General features: G+C 37.2%; 1 protein-coding gene across 2 annotated transcripts in view; it reads right to left on the minus strand.

The window, feature by feature from the left end:
* Positions 1-13,860, minus strand: part of pisd (phosphatidylserine decarboxylase) — a 37,010-nt gene extending 23,150 nt beyond the window's left edge. Inside the window, exons 1-3 of one of the 2 annotated variants that reach the window (XM_079607300.1) lie at positions 13,324-13,860; positions 12,750-12,808; positions 1,207-1,361 (exon numbers count right to left, since the gene is read on the minus strand). In XM_079607300.1, the coding sequence (XP_079463426.1) occupies positions 1,207-1,298 (92 nt within the window). In that variant the 5' untranslated portion in view covers positions 1,299-1,361; positions 12,750-12,808; positions 13,324-13,860. The remainder of the gene's footprint in view (positions 1-1,206; positions 1,362-12,749; positions 12,809-13,323) is intronic. The other variant, XM_079607299.1, reaches the window with a different exon arrangement.
* Positions 13,861-14,250: the final 390 nt, after the last annotated feature.

Genomic DNA, 14,250 nt, shown 5'->3' on the forward strand with positions numbered 1-14,250 from the left:
GTCTCAGTGCATTGATATTTTGACCATTCTTTCTAGTCATTTTAAAAGTTTTTGGTTAATAAACTCTTCTATAAAGAATTAAGACACATTTACAATGTGTTGATGCATTTAATTATAGTACTGACCTTATGCGCCAGAGAAACAAGGACGCAGCCATCTTTAGAATATTGTCTTTGAACTTCCGTTTTGCGGTCACTCTGTGTATTTCAATGGGATCGCTGTCCAGGAGTAACTAGCTTTTAAAGTGGCTTTACTTAATGTAAAGTTAACGAAAGTTATCATGAGGGTTGTAATGTTTGAAGCAGATGTCTTAATAGTCAAATGTCAGTAGACCGGGAAGATTTTAAAACGAGCCGTTCATTCATAAATAGGCAAGATCACTGTGAAAATACAGACTAGAAGTCAAAAGACAACGAGCGCAGCGCTGAAAAGGGGCGGGGCTACATAAGGTCTATATATGCAGTACAGATATAGGCTACGTAGTATAGATGATTGAATGCTCATTTTCTCTGGTTTCTTTTCTCCTCGCAGTCCTCATGCCACCCCATTAATGGTTTTCTAGATCCACACCGGCTTTTACATATTCTTCCCTTATTGAAAAACTGTTGATTTAATTACCTTGAACAAAAGTGAAAAACTTTGGTCTCAAAATAGTACAATTTTATCGATTCTCATTTGCTACATAAATCTACAACATTTTAAAAACATTAAATATTACATCAAAATAGCACAGAATCAACTTTGCGTTGCTGTCCGCGATCAAGGATCAGCCAAATTACCATGTGCATATCAAACGCGGTTGCTAAGAAAAGTGATGAGGTGAATTGTGCCATCTTGTGGTTTAAAAGGAAAATAAAGTCAAATGCGCGCGCACACACACACACTTTTTGAACATGGGCTCCACAGAGTATCTCGGTATCCAGAGACATTTAACACAGGTTATTCCATCAGTGTCCCAACTTAACTAAACACAGGACAAAAACTGAGAAAAATGGCTTTAGGGTTGAAAGAATTTTGAAAGATTGTGTATTTTTCAGTTTCAGTAAACTTGAAAGATTTGCATACTTTAGTTCATGGCACACAACCTCCTGTGCCAAAATGTGGGAAAGAGGTTATGGAAATGGCAGACAACAAATTTTCAATGGCAACAGTTTTTATTTGGGAATTTTACACACAATGAATAATGTGCTCTGAGTTTGACCTTACCTGAACTCCATTGGCAATCCGTGGTGGCACTTCAATGCCAAGCTTTTCCAGCTGCCGATCTTTGTATCGCCCATATTGGTCGTATCCTGCATAGCCTCCGCCTGTAGCTATAAGAAGAGGAAGAGGCCGAGCACGGGCCAGTAGTCCAGGAAAACCTAAAAAGGGGAAATGATGATACTTTTAGTCAGCAAAGAAACGTTAAATTGATCAAAAGTGAAAGTAAAGATTTTTACAGTGTTACACAAAAGTATATTTCAACTAAATGCTGTTCTTTTTAACTTTTTAATTCATCAAAGACCCCTTAAAATATGCATCACAGATTCTACAAAAATATTAAGCAGCAGCACAACCGTTTTTAACACGGATAATAAGAAATCTTTCTTGAGCAGCAAATAAGCATAGTAGAATGATTTCTAAAGAACGATGTGACACTGAAGACGATGCTGAAAAATCTGCAATTAAAGTTTAATTTCAAAATATATTAAAAAAAGAAAACTAAAATAGAAAAATATTTTAAACTAATAATATTTCACAAAATTACGTTTTTTTACTGTATTCCTATCAAATAAATGCAGCATAAGAGATTAAAAAATAATTGGCGACCCCAAATCTTTGAACATTAGTGAATAATTATAAAACAAAAATACATCTTTAAATGTCTATTTGCTATTTAAATGTATTCATTAGGTTCATTTTGAGATCAATTGGAAATATTAAGAAGAAAGATATTGTTCAAACAAAACCATTCCTGGGAGTTTGCACTGGCAGCCAAAGCATTGTCTAACTGCACAGGTTCCATATACACACACACACACTTTGGCTAACTTGATAAACTTTAATAATTCAAAAACAAATGAACAAAAACAATGCAGCAGTGCTCGCCTTTTTCAACAGCGCTGGTTCCAGAAGTTGGTTTTCCCATTCATTTTCCAATATGGATTTTAAAATAGTCTTTGTTAAAGTGTTATAAGCCATGAACCAAGCCAATCAGCTACGAGGTGAAATGTAAAACTACTCGTTACAAATGTTGATATGTATAAAACAATATATTTTACGTCAAATGTCCAAACATTTCAGTATTTTGAGAGCATAGGGAGATTAACACCATTACATCATTCGCAGTGCTTCATGGGAGTAGCGCGTTGTTTTTTTGACTCTCTGAATAGTGTCATTTTCTGTACAGCATCATGGGTACTGGGGTAATGCAGTCTTTCACCAGGAATTCCACTGTAAACATGATTATTTTAAAAAATAAGCTGAAATAATACAGGCTGACGGCTTCAGCGGAAGCAAATACCATGGATTAACAACCTCGTAGCTCACAGTAGGTCGGTCTTTAAAGAATTTAAGTAATACTTCAAAAAGTTTAAAGTTATCCTTCAAAATCATTCATTTCTGGAACCAACTGTCTTCACCATATGTTCTTGACACTATTAAGAACATTCCACATAAAAGCCCCTTTCGGTGTAATAACAGGATAAACCCTACCGTTGGGGGAAAATATATTTAGTCAATTGTTCAATGACGCATAATGACGTCTGTGGCCTTTTAGGGAACAAATATTTAGTAAGTGTGACCATAGGTGCAGATCCCGAGGGTGCTTTTTGGCACAATGATAAACTGTATTTAACATAATTAACTCATCAGGTATATCAGCTAGAGAGTGACTCGAGACAACACTCATGGTCATGGAAAAATTTTTTGTGTGTTTTAGTTTGTTTGGTAATCATATAGGCGGATGGTGAACCAAGTCCAGGGTAAGGCTAAAGAAACGCACGTTCCCTTAAAAAAACTAATTTCCCTGTAATACTGTAGGTTCAATTTACATGTCACTGCACAGCCTATGCCAGCATCAACGCTCCCGATAAATTATTTGCCATTAACCTTTCTACGTTCACAAACCACTGTTAATTTTAACAGAAAAGCAAGCAAACTGCGTGTGGGATTTGGCATGCCGAAAAGCACGCAAAGAGCACTCTTTATAATCACTAAAAAGCGGTCACTCATTTCGCTCTCACAAAGTTCTGTTAAAATAAAAGAAGCTGACTGCACAATTAATCTTATTTACATAATGTTTGTTTGTTATAATAAACAGAATCCACTCAGTCACCACTCTAAACATGACAAATAGGCTCCGACTCCTCCCTCGAAATTGGCTCTCTATCAACTATCAGTTAATGATTATACTTACGAACAATATGAATTTATAATATGAACAGTATACCATATTGTGCATAATAAAACAAATTGAATGCAATTTATTTCACTTGATAAGCTGTTAAATAATAATAATCGCCTATAAAGTGAATAATAAAACAATAGCATTTTTTTTATAACTGAAATATTTAGACATTTACCACTTAATTTAACACAATTACATTAAAGATAATCGTGAACACATGTAGGGTAAGTGTATAAGCTAAGCTATCGGGATAATCGGGTATCTGTAAGCTATGCTAGTACATAAGTGAACTAATACAGACATTAATGGTCATTATAACAGTGCAAAAACAGCATTCATCATAATGTGATTTTGTAGGAAATGATTCAGGCGCTAAAGAGAGTACCTATTAGAAGTAATGTGAGCCAATGGGACTGCTTGGGGTCTTGACAGAGACCAGATTTGGATGGAGGACCTGATTTGTCTCCACACTGGAGTTGTTGTTCAGTGCTAACTTTAATACCTCTGATTGGCGCTCATTGCGTTCAAGAAATCAACATGTTTATGGTTGGCTACACCGTTTAGCGCTGCAAAACACGTTGTATATTTATTTTTCTTTATTTTTTAATGGCAGGTGGCATACTAGAAAGTACATTACTGCCACCTACTGGAAACTGAATCAAAGACTTTTCCTCTATACCCTTTTCTCTCCCTCCAAAACACTTCAGGGTCCAAGCCACACTAGCGCTGCGCGTTCAGTTCCTCTAGTGATCCTCAGATCCTAAATTCTTTTACACAGATTAGTTTTTATTAGATATTAGATCAATATTGATACTTTGCTACCATTATCAGGACTTACAGTAATCAACATTTGAAGTGGGTGGACAAAGTGAACATTATCGGTTGTATGAAGTATAGATGTCTACATTTTATTTCATTATCCCAGATTATTTGCCAAAAATGCCAATTATAAAGCATTTGTTTCTTGATTATTGATTTATTCTCTGATATACTGTACTTTATCATCATTTCAATATCTTGATTGCCCATGTTCTGTTTTCCCAAACAATCTGCTTCCTCATTCCCTTCAACACCAATATGGGCTGGGAGTGGGACCCACAAAAACTGAACTTTCATAAAATCCGGTTGCATTCTATAGCTTAAATGGAGCTAGCATTATGTCCTGTCTGGTTTCTGAATGTTGAGCATCAATACAGAGTATTGAGTCCAAAGAAATAATTGTACGTTTTAGTCTCATATCATATATTTTATATAATGCAATTATTATAGCAAGTAGCTCCCCTGTGAACACTTGATACATAGTCTTGATATTCTTTTCCCTTCTTCTGTTTTCAGTTTTGGAATAGTGTAGGCGATTCTCACTTGTCCTTTCTCTGGATCCTTTGATGCATCCGTATTAACCCGGGTATACAGTCCATATATATTCTTAAAGGGATAGTTCACCCAAAAATAAAAATTATGTCATCATTTACTCCCCCTCAAGTTCCAAACCTGTATACATTTCTTTCTTCTGCTGAACACAAAAGATGATCTTTTGAAGAATATCGGTAGCCAAATAGTTGATGGGCCCCAATGACGTCCATAGTATGAAAATAAAATACTATGCAAAATCAATGGGGTCCCATCAACTGTTTGTTTACCGACATTCGGCATTCTAAAACCACTCTGATACTCAGCAAAACATAAAAATAATCTCCAAGTAATACATTAGTTGATTAACCATCATACTTTCAATTAATTAGCATAAATGAGTTGTCAAAGCTATAGGTCTATAACTCAAGGGACTGCTTGGATCCTTTCCTGGTTTCTTTATTGGAATTATTAACACCTCTTTCCAGCTATTCTGTAATTTTCCCTCAGTCCAATCGCACCGAAACATTTTAGAGTCACTTCAAAGAATTTTACACAAGATGTTTTAAAGTTCCCCTGTAGTGAAAATTCAAGTTTTTGATGTTTATGTCTGTGGCATTTTTAATATGCTTTAAGACAAACCATGTACAAATGCATGTCAACACCATTGCTGAGTATTTTCTCCTTAAAACTGCAGTGAACCAAAGACAGTCTCAAAAACATGGTTTGATATCGCTGGTGTTTCTGATGTCACAAACTACCGATGTGATGGATTTTTAAAATAAAATAGTAAACTATTTTAAACGAATCCTAATTCTAGCATTACTTAATTCCAACACTTGAACAAAATGTACTCTGAGGATGTGTAACCAGTGGAAAAATAAAAAATATTAAAGGGGACCTATTATGCAAAATTCACTTTTGTATGGTGTTTGGTTTGGACATAAATGTGTGTTGGCAGTGCGTACACAACCACCCTACAGTGATAAAAAATCCACTCACTCCTTTTTGTAAAATCCCCATAAATCATAAGCAGTGTCTCCCAACGACCTGTTTTCAGAATGCGGCTTTAGTGACGTCACTACAGCCACAGGCCCCGCCCACGAGTGTTGACAGACACTGCCGTTTTAACTCAGACCCGCCCTGATCGAGGTCACAGCGAGTTGTACACATCCGCCATTGCTGCACTGATGAGAATGTCTCCCAAGCGTTGAATGTGTTGATGTATTCATTCACATAGCTCTCTCTATTTACTCCTGAAATCTGAGCCAGCCGCTGAAGACGAGGTGGGTTCATTTTGACTCCCTCAAATTTACCGAAATGTATGTACTTACGCACTTCTTATACTGTGTTTACTCAGCTCTTACAGTGATTTTCTGGAGTAAAACTGACGCTTCATCTTTTGTGACATACAATACACTTTATTAAACTCATCAGTATATTTTGTGTCATCATTCAGACGTGGTCCAACAGCAGGCTTGTATTAATAGTGGCTACAATCAATGACACATAGGTTATAACCGTAATTAAACTAAACTATACCTGTTCCTAAACTCCATACAGCATATTCTCTGACTCTAGGCATTATTGTCCGAGTCGAAATGAACACCGTTACTCTGAGTTTCTGTTTTGATATTATCATCTTTCCGTGAGTTGAGATTGTTCACTGAGCGCGAGCTGGTTAGGCTCCGCCCCCTGTGCCGTGAACCAGCATTAGCTGGTTTAAATTAGCATTTAAAGGAGACACACTAAAATGGTGTGTTTTTCTGAGCCCCAAAAAGTGTATTTAAACATGCTGTAAAAAATTATCTGTGGGGTATTTTGAGCTAAAACTTCACATACACACTCTGGGGACATCAGAGACTTGTATTACATCTTGTGAAAAGGGGCATAATAGGTCCCCTTTAAAGTCTATAACAGTCTCATAACATATTGAGTAATCAAATGAACTTCTAACCTCTTCCATTTTTTTATGATTTTGAGATCTAAATTTGCTCTGCCAGTAAAAGAGGGTGAAGTGGGGGCTTGTTTTGCACAGATTGAACCAATCATATTGAAGGAAAATGATCATGAGTAATAGGTCGCATTAATCTTACTGTTGTATATGTCTCGATCATATAAAAACCTGATGTATTCTTTTTGGAAGAGATTCTCTGAGAAATGCTCGAGAACTCTTCCGGCCGTGATTAAATCATTTAAAGGGCATTTGCTGAAGTCTGTCTGGTTATTATTGCTGCGCAGCAAGTTAGTTTGTGGAGCAAGTTAACATTAGTGAGACACTAAATATCTTATTCCCAAGTGATAGTTTCAAAAGGGGCGAGAAGTCGTTCGACTCAAGTGTGAGACTCTTAAGTCAGAGGTGAAGTAACCAAAGTAAGTAAAGTAAAGTTTTGCAGGTGTCAGGGACACTCGTTTCAACCCAAGTCAGGTGCGTAGGGGAAAAATCTACCACACCAATCACGTCAACGAGTGATCGTCAACGAGTGGTGTGAGTGAGTGGAGGCGGGGCTAATTTACATTTTCATAGAACCGCGTATACTAAAATGAGGCAAGGGTGTAGAGCCACATTTAAGCTATTTTAAGGCATGAACTTAAATATGCCATTTTGGTTATCAAAGAAGAGTTTAAAGTGATTCAATTATTGACTACAGGGGGACTTTTAACAAATTGTAACTCATGACCTGGGGCTGACGATTTCATTGATTTCAGTGTTATTTTGGATAAGAGAAATTAACATATTGTACACCATCTGTTGGAGTTTTGGATGTTCAAACTTTTTATTCCTTCGCCCTTTACTTTTGTTAGATTATCTGAGCTATTAATACTAATGAAAGCCCATCAAAACATAAAAAATATATATAATTATAAAAATTATAAATCACTTATTGGCATTTCTTCACCCATACTTAAGTTATTTCCTTATTCGACTCATCTTTTTAATCATGTTCCGGACATCTTGAATTGGAGTACTTTTACCCATTTTATTACAGAAATTGATACAATTTTTCTTTTTTTGCACTCCTAATTTATCAAATGCTGCCAGTTATGGCTCCAGTATTTTAAAAGCTTTAAATTCTCACTATATTACATTTCTCAAACCACCAAGGAACCATCTCCTCCCTCTTCCCTTTACTTTTTGGAATGCATTTTGATGACACATTTTGTATTACTGACACAATCTGTGAATTAATTTATCATTTCAAAGTCACTTCCTTCATTAATCTCTAGTTGACTCAATCCTATATCACGCATCTCTAGAAATTCTCCCCAGTTTGCCTTCTCATTTGCCAGTACTTCCTTGGTACTTTCTTATTCCACTTCCACTTACTGTGCTTGAGACAAGGGTTAGATCAAGTACTCATTTAATGCCCGTGTAATCACCATCATTCTCCAAATAACACACCAAATTCTCTAGATCCATTAGGGTTTCAATAACATCCCATCAGCATCATTCATTGTTCCTCCCCATACAGTGTTATGTGCATTAAAATCCCCACACCAAATTACTCTTCATTTAAGCCCTCAGTAATTTCCAAGTCACTCAACACCAATCTTTTACATGGATTGTAGAAGTTCATTATTACATAACTATCGATTCCTGCTCATACTTCGAGTCTCGACTACTACATATTTCGACTACTGGCTTTACCCACCACTTTATATAGCAATTCTGCTTTAACAAATGTAATACACCTTCCACCTTTGCTACCGTTTCAATCTCTTCTCACATTTATGTAACCGTTTAAAACAAAATCAATTTTGGGGTTTAGCTAACTATTATTCTTGGATTGGATGTATATTACTTCAGGTTTTGAAGTTCAGGTTTGCCCCATATGATCTATATATCCTTTAAATTCCTGACCATTAGGCAACAAACTCCTAGCATACCACTAAATGATAGTTAGCAGCATAATTATCCATAACACGCTTCTTGGCTATTTTTAATATATGCCATAATTCTTCACTAATTGTTTCCCAGGTCAGTCCATTTACATCCAAGAACCTCAATTAAGCGCTTACTATAATTTGAATGTTGTCCATTCTCCTTTCAGTCTATGCTGAACAATTTATTACTTCAGCTATAAAGATAAGACATTTTTCTTACTAACAATCAGCATATCTTCTTTTATCGCTTGTAGATATGACTTTATCGGTCACTACAGGTTCAACTCTCCCTTTATCTTTTTGTTTGATCATTATCTACTGGCTTGGCAGCATCTGCATAGGATCGCTTACATTTTTCCATCTCCTGTTGTATTTCTACAGCCACACTATGATCTCCACCACGATTGCAGAATTGTGCTTCTACACCTTCTCCACATTTCCCGTGTTCATGCTCTCCCCCGCAACAAGCACATCTCTTCTTTGATCTACATACTGTAGCAGTATGTCAGTATCTCTGACAATGGTAACGTCGCAACGGAGGTTCTACATAAGATCTAACTGGATAACTAATGAATCCTAATTTGACTCGTTCTGACAGAACTCCTTTAAAATTTATTCTACATTCATCTCTAATCTTTTCAAACGTCTTGCTTCCACCACTTTATCTCCTTCCAAATTTCTTGTTACCTTGTCCATTGATATTCCTAAAAGAACTCCTCTAATCACTCCTCTTATCCACAACCTTTGTGCCACCATTCTGTTTGCATATCATCTTTATACTCATTGCTATGTTTTGCTTGTTATTACTACGCAGGACGCGAGTGGCGTGATGCGACAATAGAACCCATTTTAATCAGTGATGTTGTCTACATTGGATGCGTTTCGACACGACAAATCCCTGACAGTAAACAGATGCCTTGTTTTATTTATGACTTACTAACACAAAGGACAACTGCTTTGCAATAGGCGCTTTGTCTCAACCGGTGTAGACAGTTAGAACTCCACCCTGAAGAATTTTTGCAAATTTGTCCTCCCCTATTAATCCCTTCAACTCTTTTGTTAGAGGAACTGGATTTACTCCTAACATACATTCTCCACCAAACTACCATTCTTAATGCATCCCGACTTAATCGCATCCTCTCTTTCACCATCCATAATACTACTTTTGGACTCCTCTTGATTCTCCTTTTTCCTCTCCTTGTGTCAGGTTCTACTCTCCCTTTCTCAGCCACATTGCAGCTCTGAATGTCAGCAGAGATCGTATCTACTAGACCATCCCCAGTGAAGACCTCGTCGACATGCCAGCCATTGGCACAGGTCCTCAGCAAAGACCCAAGAACCAGACAGGTCCTCTGCACAGACCCCTATGACCAGCAAAAGGAACTGGAGAAACATTCGAATACTACCGAACCCAATCTGAATTCGGCCTTGTGATGCAGCCTGAATCATAATCACACAGTTCGTTCATTGGCAAGAGGAGAACTGGCCACACTGACTGAGCCTGGTTTCTCCCAAGGTTTTTTTCTCCATTCTGTCACCTGATGGAGTTTGGGTTCCCTGTCACTGTCGCCTCTGGCTTGCTAAGTAGGGGACACTTAATATCCAACAATATTATTGATCTGAATGTACTGAAGCTGTTGTATGAGAACTTTTTTTTTGCAGAACAGCTTCATATATGAAATTAACTAATTTAATAATTGATGTTCTTTACAACGGAACTGAACCAACACTGAACTGACTTCAGCCGAAATGTATAATTTTCCTGTTATCATTGTAAAGCTGCTTTGAAACAATCTGTATAGAGAGCCTAAGTCCCTCCCCTTCCGGTTGACAACCATGGGACCTTATTTCGGAAAAATATTGTATGGTAGTCAATGGCGAGAGACAACAAATATTTTGATCTCGTTTGAATTGTGCCCTGAATTACACATATGATGTTTGTCAATTTAAAAGATACATTTTAAAGTCAAGAAAGTCGCAGTTTGATGCAAAACTGTTGAGGTATAAAACTGTGAAAATACGTAATTACAAAGACTACAAACCAAAAAGGCGCACATGTGACGACGTCATACCTTTTCACTCAATGAATGAAGCTAACTTTACTGAAGCTAATGTCTGTCATTTTTTCTATAGTCTTACGTTATAATCGTAACATTACGCCGTGATGCCTGAGTGTTTTGTACCAGACTGCACACATACGAGCAACGGTGACGTACAGTGCGAGACGAGAGATGTAGTTCATTGAGCGATTTTCACATAAAACTAAACGTTACTCTTGTTTTATGACAAACTGCAACTTTCTTGACTTTCATAATTATCTTTTAAATTGACAAACATCATATGTGTAATTCAGGGCACAGTTCGGACGGAATAAAAAGAAAGGTTGTCTCTCGCCATTGACTACCATACATATTTTTTCCGAAATAAGGTCCCATGAGCCGGAAGCGGAGGGGCGGGACTTAGGCTCTCTATTGTATAAAGCATAATTTAAATAAAGGTGACTTGACAGAACTCTTTTCTTTCCCCTTCACTTTCCCTACTTGTGACCATGCTACCTCAATCTTATCCTCATCGTCTCATGTGCCATCGGTCCTCTTTTTTGCCTCTAAATCTCTTTAGATTTTTCTTTGAACTTCCACGACACCCTGCAGTAGCTTCTACACCTCCACTCCGCCCTCACATCTTGTAAATAGAAACATTTGTCGCTTTTGGAATGCAAACAAAGATACGCACCAGAGACCTGCACGCGGGCGGATGAACAGCTAATATTTAATGTAACGGATGGAATAATATTTATGTTGTCATTTGCGGTGCAGGTTGGGAATCAATAGACACAGATGGACCGTGGGGTCCAAAAACCAAGACTATTTCGACTCAAATCGCTACCCACTGATAGGCAGCTGCTTTCAAACGGTCCAGCGCTTATTTGTGTTCACGCTCTGTAATCTGAAAACATGCTCTGTAATCTGAAAACAATCAAATGTTTCTAATCACAACACGTTTTGTCAGCCAAATGAGCTGACACTGAAGTGATTGACAGCTTCAGTTATTAAGGGTGCGCTCTTTGCTCGCTTTCTGTGAATAATCCGTTCGCAATTTGAATGAGTTTTATTTTTCATGCTGCTAAGAGGACCAACGGCCACGTATGCACTGCAGAGTTTCAGGAGAGACAACCGCATTTAAATGCAGAGTGAATCCACTAAAATATCCCCGATATTATATGACAGTAAAAGGCTCATATTTGGCAAGATGCTATTTTAATTTATAGAGACCTCTTAGAGTCCGCATAGCCTATGGTGTGATTAATGCACACTGGATCATTTGCCAAATCAATTTCGCCAATACACTATTATTATGGAGCAAACTGATCCTAGACCAGAAGTTATGGGCAGATCGTAAAAATCCATATGAATTGAGCAGTTTAGTCCAAATTTTTTCTAGACATGATCGCTTTATATGATGAACAGATTTAATCCACATATAAACATTGATCAATAAACATAAACAGAAGCTCAACCAAACCTGCTTGACAAGCGAAAACAAACCACTTACTGATTCTCAAACTTGCTGCGTAGCACATGAGAATGAACCTCATTGGTTCTCCCACTTAAAGCAAACATGCTTAAACTTCCTTTTACCACATCTGATATGTTGATGAATGTTAATGTGAATGTGAATAAAAGCTTAAATTCAATCTGTTTATCACATAAAGTGATCGTGTCTCTTCAGAAAATTTGGACTAAACAGCTCAAGTCATATGGATTAGTTTTACGATGAATTTATTAACTTTTTGAACTGTCAAAGTGGTAGTTGCTTAGCCGTCAATGGAGGGACAGAAAGCTCTCAGATTTCATCAGGAAGATCTTCCATTTGTGTTTCGAAGATTAACGAAAGTCTTACGGGTTAGGAACGAAATGGGGGCGAGTAATTAATGAAAGTATGATCATTTTTGGGGATTTGTTGGATATGCATTTGTGTCACCTTGCTTACCCAAGTTATCATTTGATCGTGGAAATAGGGGATGAATAAATTATTAAAAAGTATTATATTTGATTGGTAATGTATTTTACTCTTGCAAGTTTCCAATTACAATAACAAAAAAAGACATGTAGAGAGTGAGACTGACCTTTGGAGAATAACCTCTGATGACCCCATCTCAGACCAAAGCCAGAGTTCTGCAGAAAACTGAACAAAACAAATTACACAGTTAGTAGGGAACACTCAAAAGCTACACAACCAACATGCACATTTATGAGGGTCTCAAATAATGTCTCCATGTAGAATAGGCAGTGATGGTAAACCAGAAGTGAAGAAAATTGATTAATAAATATATTGAAATTCGTCCAGCTAGTAACGTTATAGACATAATGTAGCAGTCAGCAGATATTGTATTAATTATAGTAAATGGGCCTAGAAGTAAAAGCCAAGTAATTAAACTTTATAGAAAGGTTATTCTAAGGCAAAAAAAAAAAAAACATGTCCCAGCTCTTGCGTTAATGCTCTATGCTTAAGTTGGCACAACCTCGAGTAACTTGGCTCTGAGGTCAGCTGGGCTCAGGATCTGTCACTTCAACCGTCTCGGGTTTGCCAATCGGCGACTTTTTGGGCTCATGAAACCAGCACGTGTCTGTATTTACCGAATTAGGTGTGATGTAATTTACATTCTTTCACAAACACTCAAAATAACATAATACACTTACCCGCTCTTTCTCGCGCCTACCAGGTGGGCAACAAACACTCTCCGTACAAGCGCTGCCATGACAGAGATGGTCTTATTATTGGGAGATACGATGGTCCGTGGCTCTACCATTGGAGAATGCGTAACGGCCAACGTGGATCACGTGTACCTTGATTACCAATCACATTACAGTCTTGGTCTTGTGCGACAGTCAGTCACTGTTTGCGGATCCCATAGAAATGAATGAGAAGTGCCGTAAACTGAATTCTACCTGTCGCGCAATTGTCCGTGATTTCTCTTAAAAATCAGCATTTTTTTCGGTGTAAACTATACGAATAGATCTATCCAAAACGATTGTTTAAGAGCAAACATGTTGAAGATTAGCCGCCAGCCCGTCGATTCGTTAAATGACACGCCGTTTTCCCATAAAAGCAGTTTATTCCCCGTAGTGAAGACTCTCCTCCATAGACATCCATTCGAAAAAACGGTCCGTGGATTTCTTCCCTGCGTACCACTGCGTTAGCAAGCTTTTTGCTAACCTTGGCGGCTTGCCTTAAAGTGGCTTTGGCCATGATGCTTGTATGCAGTTTTCTACCGTGTTATTGTCCTTCACGAGACGCACTAACGCCATCTGCAGGAATGGGGCGTTAAGTTAGTTACCACAGCCCTTGAGAGACTGTACTTTGCAAGTAGGAAAAATTAATAAGCTAAATAAATATTCGATTTAAAAAAAAAGTACAAAACAATAGTAAGTTACAATACTACCAGGTACAAAAATAAATTAAGAAAAAAAAAAAATCCAGATTTTTTTTTTATATCAGCATGGATGATCGGAAAGAGATAAAATGTATTTTGTTTAATGAAAGTTAAAATAAATTATATTTATTTCTTTTCATCATCATCAAAAAAAACCCAGATAATTAAGTCAGTCTTAGTTAACACTATTTTA

Source organism: Phoxinus phoxinus (genome assembly GCF_949152265.1).
Source record: "Phoxinus phoxinus genome assembly, chromosome: 3".
NCBI lineage: Eukaryota > Metazoa > Chordata > Actinopteri > Cypriniformes > Leuciscidae > Phoxinus > Phoxinus phoxinus.